Source organism: Onychomys torridus, chromosome 16, assembly GCF_903995425.1.
Source record: "Onychomys torridus chromosome 16, mOncTor1.1, whole genome shotgun sequence".
Lineage (NCBI taxonomy): Eukaryota > Metazoa > Chordata > Mammalia > Rodentia > Cricetidae > Onychomys > Onychomys torridus.
In genome coordinates, this window is record NC_050458.1 from 53,506,858 (window position 1) to 53,533,591 (window position 26,734).

Sequence of the window (26,734 nt, forward strand, 5' to 3'; positions counted from 1 at the left end):
TATGGAGATATTACAAACATGTAGACTTAAAAGAACATTTAAATTTTTTAGTAACTATTTAGCTTTAAAATAAAAATATGATTAGGCAAAATAATAAATAATGCCATCCCAGGTGAATTGTTAAGATCAAGTGTGTCATCTACCTGGTCACACCACCCACGCAAGGCCCCAATGCCCTCATACATCTCAGGCTACAGCTCACCCAGCCTCCTAGGGATGCAGGAATGAGAGGGCCACACTGTCCAAATCTTCACTTTATTTTTAATATAAAAATGCAAATTTGGAAACCCACCCTGCCTTTTCCCCCCTAACATAATGCTTTACCTCTTAAAAATAAAAATAAAGTACTAATTCTATATACATCACATGTACCATACAAAAATGTATCCAAAGGTCTATTGCTACCAAAGTGTTCTAAATTAAAACAAGTTACAGAAAGCCCCTCATTGTAAACAAAAGATTACAAGTTACAAAATCAAAGTACACACAGGCCAGTCATGTATATAACCACACAACACATTCTGCTCCCACACCAAAGTTGAATTTTTATGTGCCTGTATAAAAATGCATATCAATATACCTTTGCAAATTTATTTTTCATTATAAAGCAAATGAGTACACTTTCTACAATAAATAACCCGCTGGGAGGCACGCCTGCAGGAGTCAGGGCGGAGCAGGAGACTCAGGGCAGACAGAAGGATGAGAACGGGCCCTGCCCGGCAGCAGCTGGCGGGACATTTTTTGGTGATTTGCAAGTGATGCACACAGCATAAATTTATTCCCTCTTTGCACAAAGTACCATTCAAAATAATGTCATTTTCTTTCTTAAAATACACATTTGTCATTGTAAATTTACATCCCGTCTTATTAAATAAGCGGTACTCTGTGTAAAGAGCATGATCTACAAAATTATTAAACATTCAAAAGTCTTAAAAAAAAAAAAAAAAAAAAAAACCTACAGATTAAAGTAAGTGAGGCCGCGGCACCACCAGTGGGACACCCACACCGCACTGCTCGGAACACGCCTGCCCCACTTGCAAAGCGCCAAGACAAGATGGTTTCATAGAAAACTTGGAAGTGAAACCTCCCCCTCCCTGGGGAAAAAGAATTAAAGAACTACACCTAGAAAATCAGAATAAGTTAAGTTCTGAACAATATACAAACATGTACAGCTTATTAACACTATGGACAAGGCTCCCAGCTGGCTGTGGCTTTGCTGGAAGCCACCTCAGTCAATGTCACTGAGGTCACTGGCTGGCTCCCCATGGACCCGGCTCAGGTGATTCATGGCTCGATCAAATGCAATCCGCACAGCTTTCCTGATGCTGGAGTTCCTCCCTTCCATCATTTTCAGCTTGTCGATGGTCTCATCAACACCAAGCGGAACCATCTTGGACTTGGGAAGCCACTGCCTTTTAGAGAGAAGACAGAGCATAAGAACCACCAACCCATTCTCAGTATGGTCCACCAACCACCAGCCCCTGTGCATAAGAAGGAATCTGGCAGTACACAACCCAAGATCCCCACGTGCTGGGCCTCAGACAAGATGACTGGGGTACACAGGGTGTCCACCTAGCCCTGGACTCACGCAGGGCAGAAAAAAACATGATACAACCCTCTTTCCCCACCCAACATATCCAAGAGGCTATGGAGGTAAGTTGGGAGCATGTAGCTGTGCATACAGGGAAGCCCAAGAATACACATGTGTGATACACAAGGTGAGCCCAGGCACACACACATGCACACAAGGGATAAAGACGAACAGATGTGTGCACATAACATGGGTGGAGTGAACCCTGGAGCAGAGTAAGGAGGCACCCTAGGAAGACTCTAGAAACAGGACCATCAAGTGAGCAAGGCCAGTGTACGCCTCACTGATGAATGCCAGGGAGGGAAGAAAGAGGACCACAGGGGACCTGGTGAGTCCCCAAGAGTGCCCACTCCACAGAGGGCAGTGAAGCTCCTCCTACTCCTAAGCACTCCCAATCATAAAGGGCCACATAGGAAAGTTCTGGACTCAACTAAATGTGGTCAGATGTCAGCAGGTAACACTCAATCTAGGATCTGACCATGGCATAACAGGGGTCTCAGTAGCTCTGGGTGAAGGCAGGACAGGAGAACTCTGGAAGGGGGTGAAACTTGTGTCCTAGCAGAGCAGTAGGGTCAGAAAGCCCATGCAAGGGAACCTGGAGCAAGAAACAGCGACAGGCTGAGCCATCCAGGGATCTGGTTAAGTGATAGGAGCTGTCGGATGTGAAGGAACCAACATCCACAACCCCTTTGAGGTCACTGGACAGTGCCCTTCTCGACAGACAAGAACCAGGACACAGACTCCTGGAGACACCCTGACTCAGCATGGGTTAAGCCAGGCCCTGGCACTACAAGGACTCAGCTCTGCCTGCTGCAGAGCCCTCCCTAGACACCACACTCACCAGCTTCTCTTATTGTCGAAAAACAAAACAAGGAACAGCTTCTCCTCAGACTTGGTCTGCATGTGCTCACCGATCTTCAGCACATCCAGGGGTGGAGCGGGGATGGTGACACCATTGTGGTGGCCAGGCACTCGTGGCATCTTGGGGTCAATGATCTGCCAAGGACATGCTCTAGTCACTCAAAGTATTCTCAAACTCAGAGCCACATGCCTGTAGCAGCCACTCACACACCTGCCTCGAGAGTCATGACAACATACATACACCCTTGGCAGCACGGAATTGCAAGGTACAGAGCATGCACTGGGGCCCCATCCCAGGTCCCACCAGAAGACCCTACTCATGACCTCCAGACTCACCAGTGCTGGGTAGGAGGGGTAGCCGCTGCACTTGGCCCATACTACTTTCAGGGGCTCCAGGACAGAGGCAGCAGCATCCGTGGAAATCCACATGCTATTCTGTCCCACCTCTAGAAAAAGAGGAACCCCAGAATCAGGACCAGCAGGAGAACCCCCAACATACCCCCAACATACCCAGCATAGCCACAAAGCCTGAGGGCTGATAAAAGCCCCCACCCAGACCCCAGCTTCCCTAGCTACTGGAGCAGGACAGTCTCATAGCACCACCTCAGTCCAGGAAAGGCAGATTACCTCCTGCGAAAGTCAGGCCTAGAAGCCTGTCAAAGGTCTCCCAGCCTCCCACCCTCCCCAGCTCTAAGGCCTATGAATGACTCCAGGTCCCCAATATCTCACCACACTTGAATTCTAAAGATGGGTTCCTTGGCATGTATCAGATGCCTATTACACAACCAAAAACCTAAGCCCAAGTCCTGGCTTGCTCCACCACCACCTTGCTCTTCCAAGCCTCATTGAGTACATCCAGCAGCCCAAAACACACCCCAGGAGTTCACCATGTTCAGGCCCCCATTGAATACTGCAGGTAAGAAGTATCCAACTAGTCCCTGGTCCCCCTCACAAGCAACAAAAGAGCACATTAGCTCTCCATGCTCAGAACCTCCCGCATGCCCACCACACCAATGTAGCCCATATGGCCACACCAGATTCCCTGCAGTCTCAGGCCCTTGCCATCTTCAGGTCTCTGCCCTGACACCCACAGTGCTCAGCTGCCTTCACAGAAATGGCCCCACCAAAGCCCCAGCAATAACAGGTGCTTCTATCCTTGGAGCTGGCTTGGCCCACTCTGACAGAAAAGTATAAACAGCAACAGCCCAGCAGGCCCCCCTCCCTTACACTGTGGCCTGAAGCTAGGAATGACCACCCTGCTGTGGCATTCAGTTATCAAAGCAGACAGCCTGGACAGATTCTGGCCTGGACAAATCTGATGATCAGGAACTATGCAGAACCAAGTGAACGGCAAAGTCATTCCTTCCCCATAGACTCCGTCATACAATGCAGCCCAGGACAGGCCTAAACCCCTGTACAGCAACACTCTGGTGGATAAGCATAACTCCACACCTCTTCTCAAATGTGAGGGCTTGACTCACAGCCCCAAGTCACCAAGACCAGACTCTGTTCTGGGAGACCTCACCTCTCCAGCCATTGTATTCCAAAATGCCCACCCAAAAAAAAAAAAAAAAAAAAAAGGGTATCGCAACTCACCAGCTGCAATCCTGGCCGCCTTAGCATAGTTCCCGTTTTCAATACAGGATATGAGCTCACTGCGGTCTTCTAGTGTATGCCTTCGCACAAGGGCAGGCTTCCCTCGTCCACACTTGGGTGTGCTAAAACTTGGGAAGAAAAAGCAGAGGTGAGTCAAACAGACTACAGTTAAGAGCCCCTTGCCGGGTGGTGGTGGCACACGCCTTTAATCCCAGCACTCGGGAGGCAGAGGCAGGCGGATCTCTGTGAGTTCGAGGCCAGCCTGGGCTACCTAGTGAGTTCCAGGAAAGGTGCAAAGCTACACAGAGAAACCCTGGCTCGAAAAACAAAACAAAACAAAAAAAAAAGAGCCCCCTGCCTATGGCTTCATCCTGCGTCAGGTGCCAGGCTGCCAAGGGTATAGGAGAACCATGAAAAGTGAGCCTGTCCCAATGAGGGTCCTCGGGCTACCCTTACCCAACCCACACAGTGGTCGCCACAGAACAAACAGGCAGGGCTATGCAGACCACAATCTCAGTAAGAGAAAGACTTGGGGAGTGGAAAGTATAAAGTGCAAGTTAATTATACACTAACTTAGAGTAACCTTTTATATAGATTTACTTCTGACTTCCAGTTAAATTCTGGCAAGCAGATGAATTTATCTCCTAAGAAACTTTCCCTGACCGGCAGAGCACACATATCAACTAAACTCTAGGGAAGCCTTTCTCAAGAGGTCTTCAGATGAAAGCCACATCCCTGCCCCAGAGAACAGGACCTACCTTGAGTCGCAGAGTGGGCTGTTGCTGGAACAGATACTGGATTCAGATGCACAGCGCCGTCGGGGAGCAGCTCTCCTCCCCAGGCCACTGCCCGGCTCCTGCTCGCTTCGGGTACCCCCAAAGCCATTGGTGAGACCTGGAAAACAAGAAGCAGACAGATGCATGGTCATCTACCCCCAAACAGCTGCTCAAGCCCAACTTATTCCTACACTTCTGTCTTCTTTAAAATTAGAATATATTTTCCAAATAACTTTGTTTTTGTAAGACAGGGTCTCTTGGAGCCCTGGTTGCTCTTGAATTCCTGATCCTAATGCTTCCAACCTCCTGAATGCTAGGATTAGTCATGAGCTACCACACGTGGTTCATGTGGTGCTGGGGATCAAAGCTAGGGTTTTGTGCATGCCAGCTAAGCACTCCACCACCTGAGTTACATCTCTAGCCCCACAAAGAACATTTTGTACAGAAAAACCAGAATCTTTGTTCTCATTCGCAGACACACTGTTGAGTGGAAAAAGCACAACAGATCATGGTAAGAACAGTCAAGGCAGTTCTACACACTCAACATGTAATTTCAACAAGTTCCATGAATGCAAAGCAAAAGAGTCTGTTACCACTCCCCAAAGTAACACATCACATGCACTTCCGTGAGCTTCCAACAAAGCCTGACTGTCCACTCCACAAGGAATGAGTGGTGTCTAGACAAGGGCCCTCCAGTACCCTAGAGTGGTGGAATTTCTACATTAATACCTGTGAACATTAGAGAATGATCAATAGAAAATTAAGTTTTAAAAGCAAACCCCCCCCCCCCCAAAAAAAAAACCACAAATAACCCAACCAGGACAAGTAGGCCCTGGATTTCACCAGCAACGTGTGTGTGTGTGTGTGTGTGTGTGTGTGTGTGTGTGTGTGTGTGTGTGTGTGTCTCAAAACATAGGTGTTGATAAGACCTTTTTGTTTTTTGAGACAGGGTTTCTCCATGTAGTTTTGGTGTCTGTCCTGGATCTTTTTCTGTAGACCAGGCTGGCCTCGAATTCAAGAGATCCGCCTGGCTCTGCCTCCCAAATTGCTGAGATTAAATAAAGGCATGTGCCACCACCGCCCAACAACAATAACTTTTTTAAAATGCTGAATGAAACACTTTAAAACTAGAAAGCTGGGCTAGAGAGATGGCTCAGAGGTTAAGAGCACTGGCTGTTCCAGAGGTCCTGAGTTCAATTCCCAGCAATCATATGGTGGCTCACAACCATCCGTAATGAGATCTGGTTCCCTTTTCTGGCCTGCAGACAGAACACTGTATATATAATAAATAAATAAGGGAAGAAGGGAGGGAGGGAGGGAGGGAGGGAGGGAGGAAGGGAGGGAGGGAGGTGTAGGCCTGAGGCACCTGAACAATCCTCATGTCCCCAAGCGCCAAAGCTCTTGGAGCTCTGCCCCGACTGAGGCAAACTACTACTACTACACACCTCCCCACAGACACCTGAACCACACTGGTGACCAGATAAATGAATGTCTAGACAAACACAACCACATCATCTTGATATTTGAAAAGTATTTTAATAAAGACAAATCTGTGTCAACGAAACCACCATATTCCTCCCAAGAAGTCTAACCTTCCATTTAAATCAGTAAGTAGAAATAAAAAAAAAAAAAAAGGCACAACTCCTGAATCAGAAGGCTCATGCCCCCAGGGTGTATGCTTGCCTGGCTCCTTCTGGCTGTACCAGCTCGAGACAGGAAGGGGACAGAAATGGGAGACTGGCAATACTTTTTTTCATACATGCCCATCTTCCCATATCCTTAAAAAATGTGAACAACTATTTTCAAAGTAAAATGTAAACTTAACATTTTCTTAGCGGTATTTGAAGTGACTGTCTAGAAACAAGGTTTTCATTGCATTCCCCCCATTACACCTGTGAAAAGGACCTGCCTATGCTGACAAGGCCTCTGAGAAGCTTCGTATTTGATCAATGGCAAAGCAGAAGGCACAGGACAGGGAAGAAGCCACACCCTACTCTTAAAGGGCCTCAAGGCTCAAGAGTTCTTAGATGCGAAGGAATATGCTGCTGCCTTTGGGGGGAGGGGACAACACCCACTGACTTGGGTCAGCAGATTCAACACAGGCCGCCCTCCCAACCCGGATGGACTGACAGAGAGGCAAAGTCCTTGCTCCAGGACCCAGAATTATAGGGAAGACTGCAAGCCCAGAATTATCTGCCATTGAAAGGCTGAGCAGGCAATAGCAGACAGGTCTGAGAAGTCTGAAGGTCTTGGACAAGCAGGTCCCCATCACTGGCATCTCTATCCTAGGAAGAAAGCCCAGTACAGGACCCAGCAGCACATCACATGTACATTTGGTGTTCCCCACGAGGATAGCCACAGCAAGGTGCCTTGCTGGGGCCTAAACAGCCCCCAGAAGAAAAAGAGGAAAAACTAAGGTTTATAATTCTGGGACGGAAAAAATATGATTAAATGTCTCTCTCTAGTTTTCCCAAGAGTTTAATTATCAGGGCACACTGCATCTGGGCTCCCAAGTCCACACAAACTTTTTCACACATTACATAAAAACACACACCACCTTGAAAAGAAGCTGGCACAGCCCCTGTGAAACTTGAGAAGCTTCCAGGAAAGACCCCTGGGACCCCTGGGGCCTGCAGAACAAAGCAGCTCTCCAGGCCTGCTTTCCAGGGGTGCAGCAGCCCAAATAGGACAAAGGTGTTAATGGCCCAACCAGATTCTTAAGGGTTTCCAAGGCCTGAACATGTCCTGAGAAGCAATGTGAGCCAGAGACCCCAAGCTTGAAAAGCTCTTGCAGCCACTGCCTCTACCTCCTTTGTGATCCACTTGCTCTACTGTCTCTCCCATCAGCTGTAGGATGGGGAACAAAGTATCTTCCTGGCTCTGAGGCTTACTGTCTAAGATCATACACATCCCCGCCGCCCTTGACAATCAAACAGAAAGATGAGATGACCCCTAGACAGAGCCAATGACCCCAAGCACATGCTGCAGAGAGTTCTGAAGTCTCCAAAGGCTAAGGCAGAGCCCAAACACCTTGCTCAAGCCCAGAGGACACCACAAATGTGTCACTGCAGCTAAGCCCCAAAGTGTGCCCAGCCCCAGGCTTTTAACTACCAGTTTCTCTGAAAGCTCCCCTTTGGCCCAGGTTTCCTGCAGGACAACTGGGGTACACAGAGTGGCCAGTAAAGGACCCCAGAGGTGCCTGGGTTCCACTCTGAAAAGCTCACACCCGCAGGCCAGGGAGAAGTCTCAGGTGGTCTACATGCAAAGCTGAGGCATGAAAGTGGGAGAGCAGGGATACATCCTTTCTATCCTGGGCTCCCAACCTGCACAAGGCCACGAGCCCACAAGGCTGTGGCCAAATGAGACTATCAGGCCTTCCTGGTAAACTGGATTGACCAGGCTCTTCCACCCTCTACTGACACCACATGGCCTAGGAGATGTGCCTGAGAGTGTGGCCACTGCATGCATCCTTGCTGCTACTCCCACCACCAGCTACTACCTCAGAGTCCATCTGAAACATGACAGCACAGGATCACGCTGCCCAAAGCTCCAACTTGTTCCCACCTACTGCACATCAACAAGCTTGTGTCCCATGCTGAACACTGTGCCCCAGGCTAGGAATGCAACCACTTCAGGGTGGTGGCAGAAGTATCTAATATCCCCATGACACTTTACTTGTTTTCTCCTAAAGAACCACACTGGCATATCTTTTGACCTTTCAATAAAAGCACAGCAAACAATACTACCCCACCCGCCACCCACTTTTCCTGAGTATGGTCTATGAAAAGCCAAGACAGGTCAGAGGCCAGGCCAAAATGCCCACTAAAGGGCAATTCCAGCAGGACTTCTCAGTTGGCTCAGCAGACATTCACACAGCTACCAACAGACTAACAATGCTTAATAATCCAAGAGAAACTGAAAAAAAAAAAAAAAAAAAAAAAAAAAGAAGGGAAATCAGGCAGAAGACAAAGAAATAAAAGACGCTAACAGCCAAGTAAGGAGCTCTAGTTAAGCCTCATTTGAGGCCGTCCCTGCAGACACCTAGCCCAGGCTGCCCTAACCAGAGCCCCCAGTCATCACAGGGCGGTTTTGGACGTGCTCAGGACGTGGCTCAAACTGTTGGATTATGTTGTTCAAGCTACGGCAGGTTCTGCTACAGCATTAGGCATTCCTTCTTATCTATCCACCAGGAAGAACTGAGGCGCCGAAACATCTGCTCAGGCACCAGATGCTCTCACTGCTGGGCTGACTTAGAGAGGGGTGAGCTGGCCAGGGAGAGAGATCTCCTCCAAGGGTAGGTGTCTGAGAGTCTGTTTAAAGGATGGCTCAACAGGCGGTTCCAATGTGATCCTCCACTAGGAGCAAGGCAAGGAGGCAGTGAGGGCTTTGCATTCCAAGAGGCCACTTAGCAGAACTCCAATCCAAGTCGAGGTTAGAAGAAAAGGATTAGGATCCAAAGAGTGAGCTACCCAAGCACATTAGTGGTTAACTGAGAACCTGGAAAATAGAACCATTTAGTCTGACTGCAAGGGCAGGAATCATCTCCTCCCTCAACAGTCTATGGCCATGGGAGACATTTCACTTGCTCACCACCACCCATTTCAATGAGAATCTCCACACCAGGAGTACTTTAAGAGGTGACACAGGTCCTGGCCTGATGGTCCATTGATGGAAATAAACAAACAGGCAGAGTAAAGAATCTACGACACAGAGCCAGCTCCAAAAAATATGACATCATAAAATCAGTCACACCATGCTCTGCACTGCCCACGTGTCCTGCCTGTTCTGCCCATCGTGCAGGCAATGAGCCAGTGAGCCCTGTGGGTAGGCAGTTTTAAAGTAAATGAGTCCGGACTTAATCTAACTTGGAATCTTGCAGTGCACTGAGGAGCACCAGAGAAGTCCCTACACGTTCACAGTGCCAGATGAACTGGGAAAGATCAGAAGGTTCTGAATACTCCAAGTCCTCAAACAGCGAAGAACTGCAACTTGGAACAAGAAATCCAGGTGCGCAGAGAGCACCAGAAGGTTCAGGTGGAGGCGCAGCCAGCACCGATGGTAGGATGGGCCATTCAGCCCGTGCCTGGCCCATGGACGCCTCCTGCTCCTGAGGGTCAGATCTTAGTGCTAATAAGGCTCCCAGCTGCTCAGGAGTGCGTTTAGGAATTCACCATGCATCCACTGAAATCTACTGCCATTCTGGAATAAGAAAGCAGAAATCTCCATTTCAGTCAAGATCAAAGGCACCAGGGTCACATGTCCTAAAGGTCTATAGTTAAGACTGCTTGGGACTCACCGTTATCACTGAGCACCCAAAAAGAACTCCATTCAGATGTACAAACAAGTAACATCTCATGAACTCCACGGTTAACAGCCCACAGGTGACAAATGGTCTAGCAGAGCCCTTATGGCCAACTGGGCTGCCTGGCAGAAGATGCCACATACACAGCAAGGGCTCTGGACAGCCACTACACGGTGAGAGCTTTTCCCACAGTGTCCTGCAGGGTCAACAGACTTTCTGTTGCTGATAGATAGGAACCCTGAGGAGGTATAAAGCCATTTCCACTCCATCCTGTGTACACATGTCAGCTGGTACTGAGACACTCACTGAGCAATCTCCCAGCACCAGAACACAGCATACCGTGACGAGTTTAAGCAACACAGGAAGGGTTTCCAGTGAACTCAAAAAGGCACCAGAGTCCTTCACTAAACGTGGCTAGGAAAAGCTCAATCTATAGTTACAGAAACTCCCAAGAAGTCAAACAACTTCAGCTTCAGTCTTTACTTCCAGTGGCATATTGAAATGCTTCACAGAAACTGGGTTTTAATCAGGGGCTGGAGAGATGGCTCAGCAGTTTAGAGCACTACCTGCTCTTCCAGAGGACCCATGTTTGATTCTCATCACCCACCTGGCAGCTCACAACTGTCTGTAACTCCAGTTCCAGGGCATCAGACACCCTCATACAGACATTCATACAGTCAAAACACCAATGCACATAAAATAAAAATAAATTATTTTTTTAAAAAAAGAAACAGGGTTTTATCAAATTTTAAAATGCTATTGTCAACTCATCAAAATAAGAGGGCATTGGAAGAAAAGTTTCTGTGAAATTACTGAGTACGAAATAAAAATTAAATTAGCTGGGCCTGTTAGCACAGGCCTGTGACCTCAGCTCCTTCAGAAGCTTAGGCAGAATGAATGCTAGAGAGCTGTGGCCTGTAAGTGACAGGAATGGCTCAAGGCCAGTCTGTCTCAAAATGTTGAAAAAGGGGCCAGCAAGGTGGGTCAGTAAAAAGGTACTTGCTACACAAGTCTGATGCATCCTTGGGACTCACATGGTAGAGAGAATTTTCTGACCTACACATATACTGTAGCATGTACGCAAACACACAAGTAAATAAACATAAAAAATAAAAAGGGCTCCATGGTATACAGCTTGCCACAAGAGCCTGCAGTCAATCAATCTGCAGTACCATGCATGTGGAGGGGGGGTACTCCCCAGCATCCTACACACAAAAGAAATAAAATTTGTGAAGAGTTCTTTTGTACCAAAAATCACTCTTCACAAATTTTATACCATGGAGCATCAGACTTGTGTGCCTTGAGCCATTCCTGTCACTTACAGGCCACAGCTCTCTAGCATTCTGCCTAAGCTTCTCCTTCTCTCTGTCTCATGCTTGTGGATCAGATACAAGCTCTCAGCTAATTCTCCAGAACCATGATGGTGATGGACTCTAACCCTCGGGACCACGAGCCATAAATTAAATGCTTTCTTTTACAAGTTACTCTTTACAGCAATAAAAAGTCACTAAGGCAGAGCTGGTATCAGGACTTGGGTATCACTGGGACAGGCCTGACCATGATGCTTGTTGGACTTTTACGGAAGACTCCAGGACTTTGGACTAGAAAAAGAGTTGAACGCTCTAAGTAGGGCTTAATAGCCACCCTAATAGAAGCTCAGAAGACAGTAGCCCCGAGAGCAGTGTAGACAGACTATGGAGGCCCAGTTCAAGAGGTTTCAGAGTGGGAAAACGTTAGCAACTGGGCTAAAGACCATTCTTGTGATATTTTGGCAGACTGTAGCTGCTTCGTCCTTGTCTTAAGAGTCAGCCTGAGACTAAATTAAAGTGTGGGACTGTTTGGGGCAGAGATTTCACCTACTGATGACTCTGTTACATAGTTTCTAGTAATCACTCCTATGTATGTCTAGAATGAAAAGAAGCAAGTGAGAGAAAAAGTACAGTTTGGGGAGAACAAGGACACCACAAAAGTTAACACTGGAGCCAAGGCTCGTGCTGAAGTACACAGGGGAAACGAGATAAAGGAGTGCTGTCCTTAGGATGAGATGCTGCAGCTAATCCTGCAACGTGTGTGTGGGGGGGGGGGGGGGGGGGAGGCGGGGGCTAAGGAATTATCCGTTCCTAAAGAGCCAACAGCAAACCAAAGCTTATGCCTATGTAATTCAAGCAGGGCCAGGTCCCATCCCAAGCTGGCAGCCTAATTTAGTTCTTCAGCCTGGTGGTTCTGACTTTAGTCTTGAAGATACAGGAGTAAGGAACTGTGAACTCTTCCTCCTCTGCTAAGGAAAGCCTCTGAGATCAGGTGTGTGGCCCAGAGGAACCCCTGCCATGGGGAGGTCCAGAAAGGCTAGTGTGAAAGAAAAGCTGTCAAAGTGAAGCCTGGATTGTGTTTGAGATCTCAAGATGCTGAAGTGCCCAAGTCATGGGATGTCTACCAAGGAGAGCTGCATACAGAGTGGAACCAGTCCACGGGAGAGAGGATTTTTGCAAAGCTGGAAGGCAAGGGCCATCTAAGTCCTTTGACACTGCACACAGAGCTGTATGATTTTGGAGTTTACCCTGGTGGGTTTAAGTCTTGCTCTGGTTCACTATTTTCCTCACTATGCTCCCTTTCCTTCCTTATATGTTGGAAGTATGTGATCTGTTTGTTTTGATTTTACAAGGAGTTAAAATTAGGAGAGCGAGATTGTGAGACTATGGAGACTTTGAAGTTGGACCAAAGGTCCCACAAGCCTATGGGACCCAGGGTTTAAATGAGACTGTCCCTCATAAGATCATATACTGGAATGCTTGGTCCCCAGTTGGTATAACTGTTGTTTGGGAAGGATGAGGAGATCTGACCTTGGGGGGGGGGGGGTTCAAAAGTCCAGGCCTTTCCCAGTTAGAGTTCGCTCTTCTGCTTGCTCTCTCCTCTCCCCACCACCCCCCAAGCTTATGAATCAAATGCATGATCTCAGCTAATTCTCTAGCATCATGGCTGCCTGCGGTCACGCTCCCTCCTAAGATGGTGATGGACCCTAACCCTCCACGAGCCACAAACTCAATGCTTTCTTTTCTAAGTTGCCTTCCTCATGGTGTCTCTTCACAGCAACAGAAAAGTAACTGAGACATTTATCTACCTGTGCCAGGATAACAGAGAATAATAAATAACCAAGTTTTAATCCAGGACCCAAACCAAAAGTACAAACCTATTTCTAACAGAAAGCAAATGTTGAAAATCTGATGCTGGTACCAAAAGGCCTAATGACAGTCACTGTTCGAGAACTCTAGTACCACCCCTCCACACTGTGTTCTATCTGAGGGTTAGATGGGACGTTGTAAGAAAGCCAAGCCAGCGTTATTCAAGCATGGCACAGGGAATTTTCATACGGGGCAACATCTTGGGAAATGAAACACATCTTAGCTTAGTGGTGGTGGCTCAGTGGGTGAATTCCCTTGCTGTTAGCCTGATGACCTGAGTTCAATCCCACATAAGTGAAAAGAGATAATCAATTCCCCCAATTTTCTCTATATTTATTCCATCTCCCATATGTGTGCACCCTGTGGAATGCCCCAACCCAACCAAATACAGAAAAAAACTAATTCAGAACTTTTTAAAAGGACTCTATTAAAAGGAAAAAAGCTTAGCAGTAAATGAGAAATTATTTTTGAGTGTGATTTTATCAGGCATTAGCAGTACAATGTACTATACTAAGAAGCTATAAAAAAAATTGGAAAAACATTAAAATATTCCTTAAGCCAATTATGCAAAGTGCTATAAGTAATGAAATGACAGATTGTTTTCAGAGAACCCAAGGGGCAAGCAGTCTTCAGGAAGGAATGGTTCAGGTTCAAATCTAGGGCCCTGAGTTTATAGGAACTGAGTGGAGCTCCTCAGTGCCAGGTATGGCCACTGACAGGTCACAGGCTACCCACATACATGCACACAGTAAAAGGTACTTAACCAAACCACATTCAAAGTTGCACTTGATATGTGGAAAAATGCAGGGAAAGGAGAAAGAAGACAAAGGAAGGGCAGGGCCATAGCCAGCCGCTGTGCTGCCAAGAGGCTGGATCGAGGCCACTGCCTGAAAAAGAGTTCACAGCTTCAGAAAGAAAATCCGTGTTGTCTGTCTTCATCTCTAGAAATGAGACTCCTTCAAAAACAAGAGCTCAGTACCCTGGTTTCATATTAACAGACCCCTGGAGAGGCAGCTGCCCCTGACATTTACCTGTATCCAGGCGCTTTCCCGGGGACTCCTCCTCCACTTCAGAGTCTCCACATGTGCTCCTCGACCTTTTCCTTGGCTGCAGTAGAGTCTCCAACCTCGGAAGGACTACAGACAAAAAGGTTTTGGTCCCTAGCTGAGGAGAAGTTGGCTGGGTTTCAGTGTTCTTGGCAGACTTTGGGGGGCTTACACTTTTCGATTTGCAGAAGAGAACAGAGGTGCGTCTGTTTACATCGCTTGATGGCTCCGCCACTGCGGAGGCCGCCGCCGCCGCTGGCACATCGCCACTACTGGCGAGGGTGGGCTCTGGAGGGTGTCCGCTTACCAGTGCGCTCTGAGTGCAAGTGCTATGTGATTCATTATCAAATGTGACTCTTTTGAATAGTTTACTCTGCTCGGGGTTGAGTTCTACTGGTTTGAGGGTTGGTGGTTCTGAATTAGTCTCCGAGTTTGAAGGAAGAGGTAATGCATCTGATGGTTCAAGTTTAGGGGGAGATTTATCTCCTGAAAAAATTATAAATAAAGTGATTTTGAAAACTGAAGATTATAAAATCTATTATAAAACTTATATAAATGTGAAGTCCACCAAAACACTAATTCAATTAAGGAAACAGCATCACACACAATGGTCTGCTGAGCAGTGAGCAGCCTGGGGCCATCAGGTAACACTGTGTGTGTTTCCCTAACCAAAGACTGTGGGCCTGGTGTCCAAAACCCAGGTGCACAAGTTACTTTCTGGAAAAAACTTGAAAGAGCATCACACACAGCAATATTAAATCTCTTATCTGAGTTCAGGACCATTTCTGCATTGATATTCACTTACCTTGAGGAAGACTAAACAGTCACAGAACTAAGGGAGCCTTAAGAGGTTCTCACAGCACTTTATGCTGCACCACAAAGGTGGCAAAGAAAAGGAAATCAAATATTAAATCATGTGACCAGGGCTTTCTAAGTCAAAGCCCAAAGCCATGAGTGGCTAGGGAGGACTAACGGAGACAGGACCATCTTCTACTACCTTAAAATAGACAGACGTATGGGTACTACTGTTGAGTTCCAACTCTACCTTTATAGCTTTAAAAATTAAAAATAAAAAAGACCCACAAAATTATTTCCACCTCTTTCGGAAGGAGTTTACAGATTGCCAACATGGAGTGAAGAGCTAGCTCAGAGGTTAAGAAGAGCACTTGTTGCTCCTGTAAGAGACTCAAGTTCAGTTCCCAGCATCCACATGGCAGCCAAAAACTTGTCTGTAACTCCAGTTCCAGGGAATCCAACACCTTCTTCTGGCCTCTGTGGCACCAGGTGTGAATTTGGTGCACTTACATGCAGGTAAAACACTTACATACACATAAAATAAAAATAAAACTTTTTACTAGCATGAACTAATATTGACCTGACATCTTAATCTTTAATTCAAACCCCAGAAAGAAGTATCTTCCTATCTTCACACAAAAAAAGCTCAAAGAACAGAATGGCAGTGAAGCCCACGGTGTAAGGTTAGCTTAGGCCCTGCTGGGCTAACTGATTCTGAGATTCTCACTACAGGGCATAGGACAGAAACCAAGAGCATCAACTGAAACAATCCAGAGTAGCATATAATTAGTAGGTACAAACTACAAACTACAAACTTCCCATAAAACATTGTCACAATACTTTAAATTCAAGTCACTTTGGAAATGAAAAGCTACACAATTTACGAGCCCCATTTATGTGTCTGGGTCACTTGATTAACACAGAAGTTCTAAGCCAAAGCAGTTCTAAGGCCCTCCAATCAGCAACACAAAGCCAAGAGTGGCAGCAGGCAGGAAACAGCCGCTCTTGTAGGTGAGGTGGCTTCGGGCTAACTGTGTGCATGTGCAGCCTGTTAAAGGCATTTCCACCACCAAGCAGGGGAAGTAGAGCCTCAACAAAAGCCTGTTGTTTAAGAGGTCATTGTTGAAAAGCTTTATCCAGGAGATAGGAGTGCATAAAATGTCACAGGGGCCAAGAAATCTGTACTCAGAGATTAAGATTCCAATGAAGTGGAAATGCTGAAGTTTGAATCACTGGCATGTTGGACGATGACAAAAACTCTTCCTGTCCACTTTGATTAGGTTCATGAACCACTTTAAGAGCACAGCATTTGCATAGCACACAGAACACTGAAAGATGGGATTAGAAACGGTGCAGAGCCATGCATGGCACTCTTGGTGCACATAAACGTGAAAACAGAAGTCACTGGCACTGGGTGGTATGTTGGCTGGTACAGGAGCATATGGCTAGGGCAGGTGACCACTATTAGGCTTAATTTCAGTGCCTAATTTGCCTCCTGCCTCCTCTTCCTTCATTGGTCTCTGCCTCCTACCTGAGTCCAAGCATCTTACACTGAGATTCCCAATGTCCAATCCAGTCCTATGGCCTCTTCAGGGACAAGAGCAGCCCCAAAGCAGTACAAGACCAGCAGAGATGGCACCAGAGGGCCTCCTGCCCAAGGCTCCAGCCACTGCAGACCTCCCATCCATTCTCTCCACAGCTCTAAGGGATCAAAGACCCATTTTTTGCCCCCAGCTTAACTTTCAGAGTCAGTCACTCCCGCCAAGACAACCGGCGAACATGCCTGCCCTTGAGCACAAGACCTCCAGCACACTCCATCACTCTCAACCAATGTCTACATCAAAAGCTGCCTGCCCATGAGAGACTGCATGGCCAGGCAGGCACACTCATCTGTGGTCCCATCCACACTCAAGCCATGTGTTCTCCCTGATCTGTGGCAACCCGAGGAGGAGCCACATAGTCCACTGGCATACTCCTGAGGTGTTACAGAAGGAATCACACTGGAGACAGGGGTTACACAGAGGCCCAAGTGAAACGCCATTTCCAATAGCCATGGGCCACCTGGACTACTAAAACTCTGTGACCCTCAGTCTTCTCACCATGCTGAGAACTAGCAACACCTGAAGCTGTCAGGTTCCTTGATGAGTAAACCCTCACACTAGCACACTGGACAGTGTCAACACCACAGCTAACACTCAGTCCCTCAAGCAGAACCTTACTGGCAGTTAATACACAAATGCAAAACATTTTCATTTTCATAACCTCACTGCTAACAAATGGACATTGCTTAACTACCCCACGTTCCATTAACTTCCAGAATCAGCGCATCACAACCCAAACAAGAGTATATGATGTCAGTACTCAAAAAATCCCCAACCAGAAATTACAACATACAGCAGCAAGGAAAAGCTGCTCTTTTTTCACATGCTGATCACACAGACATCTACTCAGAACCAGCTAGTGCCTGTTTGACCATGACTCTCTCTATACAAGGCCACCAAGCCAACTGAATGCTTCCACTAAAGCCACAGACAGTTCCAGACACCACAGCAGAGTGTGTGGAGACATTCCAACGAATGGCTAGAAACTCCACCATACCCACCAGCCATCTACCTCCTACTCCTTCCTCTGGCAGCCCTGAAGAAGAGTTTATACTGTATTCAATGCTGAATGCACATGGGGGTGCATAGAGCAGGAAGAGCACACAGCTGATGTATAAACAGTGATGTCCCAGTGGGGTGCTGATCTGGCCCAGTCTTCAACAATAGAGAGCTATACCCCATAACTTAGCCACAGACAAGGTGTAAGCCCCATTCACCAGCACATAGACTCTAGTCAACCCAAAGCCCCTAGTCAATCCACTAAATCTCAATAAATGTAATGGTCTGTGGGCTCAAGCTTGTCCCACAGGCTTATTGTGACCCCATTCTATGTGTCTGTCCCTCAGCATTCAGCTGGCTGGAATTCTCCAACCTTAAGGTCAGCATGGAAGGCCTCCTGACAAACGCCCTGCCCTTGCACTGCCCAAGCCGGCCACAACCTATTTCATTCCTCAGATGTTGGTCTTTTGGGCCTGGCTCCCAACAGCTGTACTGCTGATGTTTCCTCTAATGCAAACAACCTAAATGTCACAAAACACAAAAGTGTTGTTTAATTAAAAATTAAGTGAGACTGTTCATTTTACACTAAGGAATGTCTAAGTGTGAAAAATCTATGTCCATTCTCTAACAGATTTTTTTTTTAATTGGTCACAAGGTCTCAGGGCCCTTGCTGGTCTGGAACTCGATATGTGGACCAGGTTGGCCTCTAAACTCAAGAGTTCTACCTGCCTCTGCCTCTTGAGGACTAGAAACAAAGGCATTTGGGACTGCACCCAACCCAAAACACTCTTAAAGGGGCCCTAGATCCCACTCACACCGCTCTGCCTCAGCATGGACTGTCAGGCTGTGTCCTTCTCCGCTCCTCTTGCTCTCAGCTAACGGGAAAATGCTCTTTTCTTGAGTTTTAAATGCGGGCCAACAGCAACTCTAGCATTTGGTGCGGCCATCATCGACACGCTGCCTGAAGAGTGGCCCAACAATACAAAGCATGGATCTGGTCTTCTATGGGCACTGGCGGCTCTTCCTCCAAGTCCAAGACTCAAGTAAAAAAAGGACACTCCACCCTGTGACGCCAGCACAGGTGAGGGAACTTTTAAGGGAGGAAAAATGAAATGCTGCACACAGCTGTGAGGAAAAGTCAGGTTTCTCTTTCAAGAGCAAGCAAGCCACTGCATCATCAGTGAACAGTCCTGCCACCAAAACACATAATGCACAGGTCACTGGGTGGCTGGACCCAAGGGTCCCCCTCAGCCAGTTCTAGCAGTGGGAAGAGGAGGCTGCACAGGGCTACCATGGGAACCAGGCAATGGCGTTACCTGTAACTCACCACAGAATGCAAAGAATAGCAGTATCTCGGGTGCATCTGTCAAAGGTCCCACGAACAAATGTTCCTTTAAAGAAAAAAGCATAGAAGCCGGGCCATGGTGGCACACACTTTTAATCCCAGCACATGGGAGGCAGAGGCAGGCGGATCTCAGTGACTTCGAGGCCAGCCTGGTCTACAGAGTGGAATCCAGGACAGCCAGGGCAGTTACACAGTGAAACCCTGTCTCTAAAAACAAAAAAAAAAAAAAAAAAAAAAAAAAAAAGCATAGAACCTCCAACAGAAACAGAAAATTGCCATGTGCTGGTGATCAAGCTTTTAGAGAATAGGGGGAAATATGTCACACACTCAAAGATAAAACCCTTACTTTATGGACCCATCCAAGCTGTTACCTAAGTAAGGCAAAGGGCGTGTGTGTGAAATTTACAATGGGACACACTCAAAGTAACTTCTAAGGCCAGGAGAACTCAGTGGCATTAGCCCTAGCTTCTGCTGGTTGCCAAGCACAGCTGCATAAAAGCAGCAACCAGAGAAAGAAGGGGGAAAAGTGGGCTACAAGACTGTTACGATGGCTCAGAGGTTAAGAGCACTGACTGCTCTTCCAGAGGTCCTGAGTTCAATTCCCAGCAACCACATGGTGGCTCACAACCATCTGTAATGAGATCTGCCACCCTCTTCTGGCCTGCAAGGATACGTGCTGTATATGTAATAAATAAATAAATCTTTAAAAAAAAAAAAAAAAAAAAAGATTGTCACCAACTGTTAATCTATAGGACTGAATGAAACGTGGCACAAACCTCCTGAACGATGTCATTACAAGAAGCAGGTCAGCCACATCTAATGATGCAGACAGCTGTACAGATCAAAATGCAAACTACAACAGCATGGGTCTTGTTCTAATGTTTCCTGTTCCTGTTTGGGTGGGGCAGGAACGACAGGGAGATGACAAGCCAAACTGCTAACAACAGTGCAGGGCTGCTCTTATTCTTCTTTCCATCTCATGGAACTAAAATGTGGCAGTGTGAGGAAGGGAACTAAAGGGTGCTAAGACTCTCTAAACTCTCCCCAACACACACACACACACACACACACACACACACACACACACACACACACACACACACGATGACCTTATCATGCAGGTATCCCACTGGGCAGATGAGTCTCTCCTGTATCCCCTCTTGCCCCATCCTAATATCTCGACTGTCTGGCTCTTTCCCCTGATGCCACTCAATGCTACTAGGACAACATGGTGTCCACTGAAGGTAACCCACAAGAAAGGTCTCAGGCTGCTGGGAAAGTGTCTGGGAGTAGGCCTATGCCAAGAAGTACCTCAGTCTCCTTCCCACCCCCACACCCAGAGCTGGGTGTACTCTGGCAACACTACTTTTTAAACGTCTTTCAGAAAGTTGTCACAAAGTCAGCAAGATACCTTAGAAGGGAGAGGTGCTCACAAGGCCTGACCGCCTGAGTTCCATCCCCAGATCCTGTAAGGTGCCAGGAAAGAACCAGCTCACACTAGTGTCCTCTGACCTACACACACAAAGTCAAAACAATTTTAGGCTGTCTAACCATCTAATACTCTGCCTCAATCTACAAAATACAACATAGGTGTTTCTTACTCCTACCACAGAAGCCACCTTCAACACACTATCAGATCTAAACTATCCTTTTAAAAGTCTTTCAGGCTCAAGTTAAAGAAAATCTCATTCCATGCCTTTAAGCTTGTAAACTAAGCACCAAAATACACACAGCCAGCACACACCAGAACATCCTTTCAAAGGACAACAAAAACCTGGAGGAATAGCCAGTGACCAGAGTTCTAGGACCTTCAAAACTTACAAACTCATGGTTACTACAGAGCATCACTCACACCTGAAAAGAGACACCCATGTCCTCCCACCCCCTCATGCTTACCTTCCTCCCCTGTGTCTGGCCCCAGTGGAGCAGCAGCATCTTCAAAGCCTCCTGTACCTGCCCCTATGGATGGGGACTGGCTGTGCTGCTGGCTCAGCTTGTTTCGGAGAAGAGCAATCTCTTTTTTGAGCAGCTTTGCCCGTTTACTCCGTGAGCCGCTGGACTTCATGGAGCAGGTAAGGTCCAACTTGTCTAGTAGCTCTCTCAACTGTTCCTCCAAGCCCATGTGGGCCCTGTTGGCTGGGTCCAGCAACCTGTCCACTGAACCAAAGAACACGCATCATTAGTCACTTGATCCTTGGGCACCTCTAAAAACACACTGTTTCCACTATCCTTTAGCCTGCCCATAGCCAAAGCTCCAGCGTCACCATTTGATGCCATACACAGACTCTTCTACCCTCATTCTGAACCCATGAGAAGGCTGTTGCCACAAGGAGAAAAAAGACACTACTAAAGGAGAATTCCCCTCCAGTTAGCCAGACACACAGGAACAAATAGTACAGCTACAGCAGAGGATATACAGGTAACATGTGTGGCCTCTCCTGCATCAGGACCCAATCAGTCCTACTGTGTAGACAGCCCATTCCAGGTGAGGGGTACAAAAACACCAGCACACCAACAGGATGGACTGCCAACAGAAGTGACAGTGTGCAAATATGCTGATGTGGACTGTTTACACACCACAAATGTCATCCTAGGAGAAGTAGTCGCACATGAGTGACTGTCCATGGACACTAGGCTGCAGAGTCTACAGCTCTTCCCAAATTCTAGGAACACTTGACTACAGAAGTCCTCAAAACTTAAACTACTGAAATGGCCAAAGAAGTTCTTTAAACTTTGTGAAGATAAAACCAAAAGAAGAACAGGAGTAAAAGAAAAACACAGAACAAAGGAGATCTGCCCAGATCTGGGAGATGGACCAGCTGAAGTGCCCTGTCTACAAGAACACTAATCAGCACTAGGACATGGACAAAAATCCCCCAATGGGCTGGCTCAAGGCTTATAGTCACACTATTTCTAACAAAATCTCAAGTTAACACCTCAAATGCATTCAGGTAAACAATATTCTTTTAATTTGAAGCACCAAACATAAATAAAAAACATAACCAACAAAGCATTACCCTAGTTTTTCAAGGCTCATTTCTTTCTGTTCTTTGGTTGGTCAGACAGGGTCTCACTATGTAGCCCAGGCCATTCTCAAACTTGCAATCCTCCTTCCTCAACCTCCTGAGTGCTTGAGTTTTGGTCATGAACTACCATGACCTGCTTGTCTGCTTCTTTTTCAATAGGACCATTATCTTCATTATAGTAGGGCTCAGGACAGTGGCAGAGGTACCCATAGCTGGCCTTGCCACGGATCACCCTTTCTTTCTACTCCAATCACTGAGAAGATATAAATTTGTACTTTTCATTATTACTTTCCTCTTTGACAACAAGCCTAACATAGAAATTTATCAATCAATGGCAGAGTCAGTTTCCTAAAAGTGTCAACTTTGAGACCTCCAAGCCCTGCCCATTTAGAGAACATGAGAATCAGAAGCTGTGGGGTCAAAGTCTCCCAAGTATCATCAGGCTCCTCTGCTTCTAAGGACAGCCAACACCACCCAGAGTCCACAACAAACAGATGAGCTTGGAGCACCACCCTTGCCTCCCACACAGCCTGGAGAACAGAATGTGGATGAACGTGGAGGACTAAGGGTCTCTCTATAATCCTGGTGGCTATCAGACTCAGCTCCAACAGAGACTGCTGGGGAAGCATCTCAGCACAAGGTGGTTCTGATTTAACTGTACTGGACCTATATAGGCTGCAGAGATTGTTACCTCTGTATGTGCATGTGTGCATGTCTACTTTTCAAGACAAAGCCTCATGTAACCCAGGCTGGCCTTAATTTACTATGTAGCTGAGATAACGTTGAAATTCGAATCCTTGCACCATGCCCAGTTTATTCAGTGTTGAAGTCAAACCCAGGGCTTTGTGCATGCTAGAGAAGCACTACTAAACCACACACTCTAGCCTGCTTGTATTTATTTTCTAAATATACTTTCTGGACCAGTTTTGTTTTGCAGACAGGGCTTTGGGATGTAGCCTGTAAATCAGTACAGTCCAGACTGGCCTTGGACTTGTGGAACTTCCTACCTTAGCTTCCTAAGTGCTATGACTACAGATGTGTGCCACTGAATCCTATCTTGAATTCTATCTACCCTGTATGCCCTGTGGATACCTGAGTACTGAACAAAAGGACACAGTGACCAGCTGGTTATAAAGAAGGGAAAGTACAGAGTAAAGATAAAGTCAGTAAAGTCCTATCATTTTTCTGGACAGTAAACAGCAGAAGAAAAGGAGGGTCAAAACAGGAACACGGGACCTCAGGTTTTGGTAACAATTTTGAATACAGGAAACTTCGTGTTCCATGATGGACCACCAACCCATGTGGAAATTTACCTACTGAATAAACAATTAAAGGGCAAGAAGTTTACAAGAACTGACTGGAAGACAGGTATGGTAATGCACATGTTTAATCCCAGCACTCAGGAAACAGAAGCAATAGATTACTGTCCATTCCAAGCCAGCCTGATATACATATTAAGTTCCTAGCCAGCTAAGGCACCAAGTGAGACCTTGTCTTAACAGCGTGTGCCCAGTGGGGCCCAAAGTATAAGCTCACCCTGGATTCCTGGAGGGTTAGGCCAAGTATTGAAGACAGGCTCAGCCAGGCCCTCTATCAACACCCATAAGCATCCAAGGAAGAGGGTCAGAGGCAAAGCCAATGTTAACTCCTCTTTCTATTTCTCAGCTGAAATACAACTACCAATAGCTGCCTTCTCACTGCAAGACCTCCTCAGAAGCAAGGTCAGGCCCTTCGGGTACAAATCCTCAACTCTACTGTCTTCTTGGCCTGCATCATGTAGATCTGGGCTGAACTAGACATTTGTTCCTGGTAGTGGGTATGTGAAATGTGGCAAGGCCCAAGTGAGACATACTGTGTATACAACACACATGGAGGACAGGAAATGAAAGAGCATCCTCAGTAGCATTTACGCTGGCCACATGCTGGAATCTTAACTCTAGACAGTCTGAGGGAAAAAGCATCTGCCATCTTCCTGGCTGCAGTGCTGGGTTCTTACCCTCTTCCCAGGAGAAAGGCCGCCGAGGGGCTGCGACAGGTCGCTCAGGCAGGTGCATTCCTGAGGCCTCTTCCAGGCCGATGCTGTCCACCTCACGCCGGGCCTGCCTCAAAACAACACCTCCCTGATCTCGCAGCCTCACTGCAGCTCTATAAAACACGGTGTCCTTGGCATTGTACTTCATGCAGTTATCTACAATGAGATTAAAATCCTCCTCAAACGCATGGAGGTTTGTATACCCTTGAGCTTCTAGCCTTTTCCTCATTGTGGCAAAGTCCATGGGATGCTTAATGTGATCCAAATAATCTGGTACCTAATTTTAGAGAGGAAAATAAACACTTACAAACCAAAGAAAAATCAAAATATATTTCATGCCATATAACCAATCATACCTGATACATACTCCCCCAACCCCAGACTAATTTCACATAGTAACCCTAAGCCAATCCAAGCTAGGCCCAATCATGGCAGGAACCTTCCCAATCTAGCTCCTTTCACTAAAGTACATCAAGTGGAGTACCAGCAGAGCTAACATCACCAACAGCTAAGTTCGGAGTAGAGCTTCTCACCTGGGCACTTTCAATGCTTTACAATGAAACACATAATCTTTTACAATTAAATATTACTCATTAATTAAATAATAATGCAAATTAAGAATTCAAGTAACAGGGGCTGGAGAGATGGCTCTGAGGTTAAAAGCACTGCCTGTTCTTTCCAGAGGTCCTAAGTTCAATTCCCAACAACCACATGGTGGCTTAGAACCATCTATAATGAGATCTGGTGCCCTCTTCTGGTGTGTAGACATGCATGCAGATAGAACACTGTATACTAATAAATAAAATAAATTAAAAAAAAAAAAAGAATTCAAGTAACTTCTCTCCCAGTTACGTGTTTACTAGTCAAACAGCAGTACAGATCCAGAGGCACACATGAGGCAGAAAGGGAGCCATAGCAGCACTCACCTCCTTTAGACTCACGGGCTGGGCAAAGATTTTTGCAGGGTCCTTCTCCTGAAGCTGCTCCAGGACTGAGCGTAGCAGCACAGTCAGTGGTGTCAATCGGAGCTCCATAGCCATCTGCTCCACCTTCACCTGGCAACAACAGCACACACTGTCTCTAGAGGATTATGGGTACACCTCTCCTGAAGACCATGGCACCTCACACACTGCACAGTCACAGAAGTAACACCCCAACCATCAGCACAGAGCAGCCTACAAGCAGGCCACCACCCTACCACAAAGCAACTTTCTGTGTGCAAGGACATGTACTTCTTCCAAGGCAGAGTTTCCTTTAAGCGCCCTGCAAATGCAGGGATGGCCACCCAAACAATGGCACCACGGGACCAACTCTAGAGTGGGGCCATGCTGTGGGGTAGGGACAGCACTACAAAGTCAGCAAGCACACAGCAGCCACTGCAGAGCGCTGGAGGGTGGTGCAAGCCGAGGGCCTTACCTGCTCCCGCTTGAGTTTCTCCCGCTTGCGCAGCAGCTCAATCAGCAGGCGTGCACGCTCCAGGTCGTGTCGCAGCCGCTGCCAGTACTTCAGCTTCTCTTTGGCAGCTTTCATCTCTTCATCATTTTCTCTCTAAGAAGATGAAATCAAACTCCCCATCAGTCAAACCTAGAGTTCTTCCTGCCAGGGGTCTAAAAAGCTCACACAGGGTTACCTGGGACCTATTCTCTTTCTAGAGGCCCTGTGAGTGTGCTGTAACTAAGGGACAGAAGGGTCCAGTAGGCTCCATGGCACCTGGGGTTCTTGGCTCGATCTCCAGAGGGGGGGGAGTTGGAAGAAGTACAAAGGAGGCATACAAGAATACAAGGCTGAGCTATCCTGACTGGCAAGGAAGTATTACCCAGGCTCAGTTCTGGGCTCAGTAGGTTAGGTGTAGGGATCACTTCTAACCCCTTAGAGACAAGGGTGGACACTGCAGTCACCAGTCATACCTCTGTCTTCTCAGGTGACAGAGCAGCATATGAGACAGCACATGTCTTAACCTTGTCCAACTCTACCCAAGTCATCAAAACCCAAATGCAGCACTGGAAAGCCAGGAAACACAGTAGTGGGAAAGCAATCTGGCTCTGCCTGGACATGTGGAGGTCAATGCTGGAGCTGCTCAGAGCTCTAAGCAGGGTAAAAAGCCAAAACTACCTACAATAGTCCAGAGGCCTAGAGTCCCTGAAGGCCACAGTGTCCAAAGGATACCCTTACTACTCACCAAGGTACAGAAACAAAAGCCACTGCCAGAGACAGCACACGTTCCTCGATAGCAATCAAGGAACCCAAACAAGACCAGAGTCCTATTTACAATGGACCAGGTTTTCCAGCCACTTTCCAGGAAAGTCAACATGCCACATACTCTCAGTACTCCATGCATCTTATTCAACCAAGATCCCTGCTCCCCAACCCAGAATTCACTTTCAGGCCACCCCATACTCTCCTTTCTGCTACCCCAGAGTGACCCTGCCCAAGACCCCTGGTCCTCATGCAACACCACAGGGGTCATTATCCAAAACTAATACCTACTCTTTGCTCTATGGAGAAATGTATGAAACTACCTCCTCACAGTAACCCACATATGCTGTCCCTATGATAAAAGGGTGAAGAATGACCTACATCAGAAG

The 26,734-nt window shown here is 46.9% G+C and overlaps 1 protein-coding gene across 4 annotated transcripts in view; it reads right to left on the reverse strand.

The window, feature by feature from the left end:
• Nucleotides 1-236: 236 nt before the first annotated feature.
• The window catches only part of Brd1 (bromodomain containing 1), a 44,165-nt gene continuing 17,667 nt past the window's right edge, over nt 237-26,734 (reverse strand). The window contains exons 3-13 of one of the 4 annotated variants that reach the window (XR_004946771.1): nt 25,566-25,697; nt 25,076-25,204; nt 24,114-24,426; nt 20,988-21,248; nt 14,524-14,837; nt 14,337-14,441; nt 4,807-4,942; nt 4,049-4,176; nt 2,789-2,898; nt 2,433-2,587; nt 237-1,412 (exon numbers count right to left, since the gene is read on the reverse strand). Coding sequence is in view for 3 of the 4 variants with exons in the window: in XM_036208148.1 (XP_036064041.1) it covers nt 1,229-1,412; nt 2,433-2,587; nt 2,789-2,898; nt 4,049-4,176; nt 4,807-4,942; nt 14,337-14,837; nt 20,988-21,248; nt 24,114-24,426; nt 25,076-25,204; nt 25,566-25,697 (2,049 nt within the window). In the remaining variant the exon portion in view is untranslated. Of the gene's footprint in view, nt 1,413-2,432; nt 2,588-2,788; nt 2,899-4,048; nt 4,177-4,806; nt 4,943-14,336; nt 14,838-20,987; nt 21,249-24,113; nt 24,427-25,075; nt 25,205-25,565; nt 25,698-26,734 lie in introns of those variants that run through there. The other 3 variants (XM_036208148.1, XM_036208149.1, XM_036208150.1) reach the window with 3 other exon arrangements.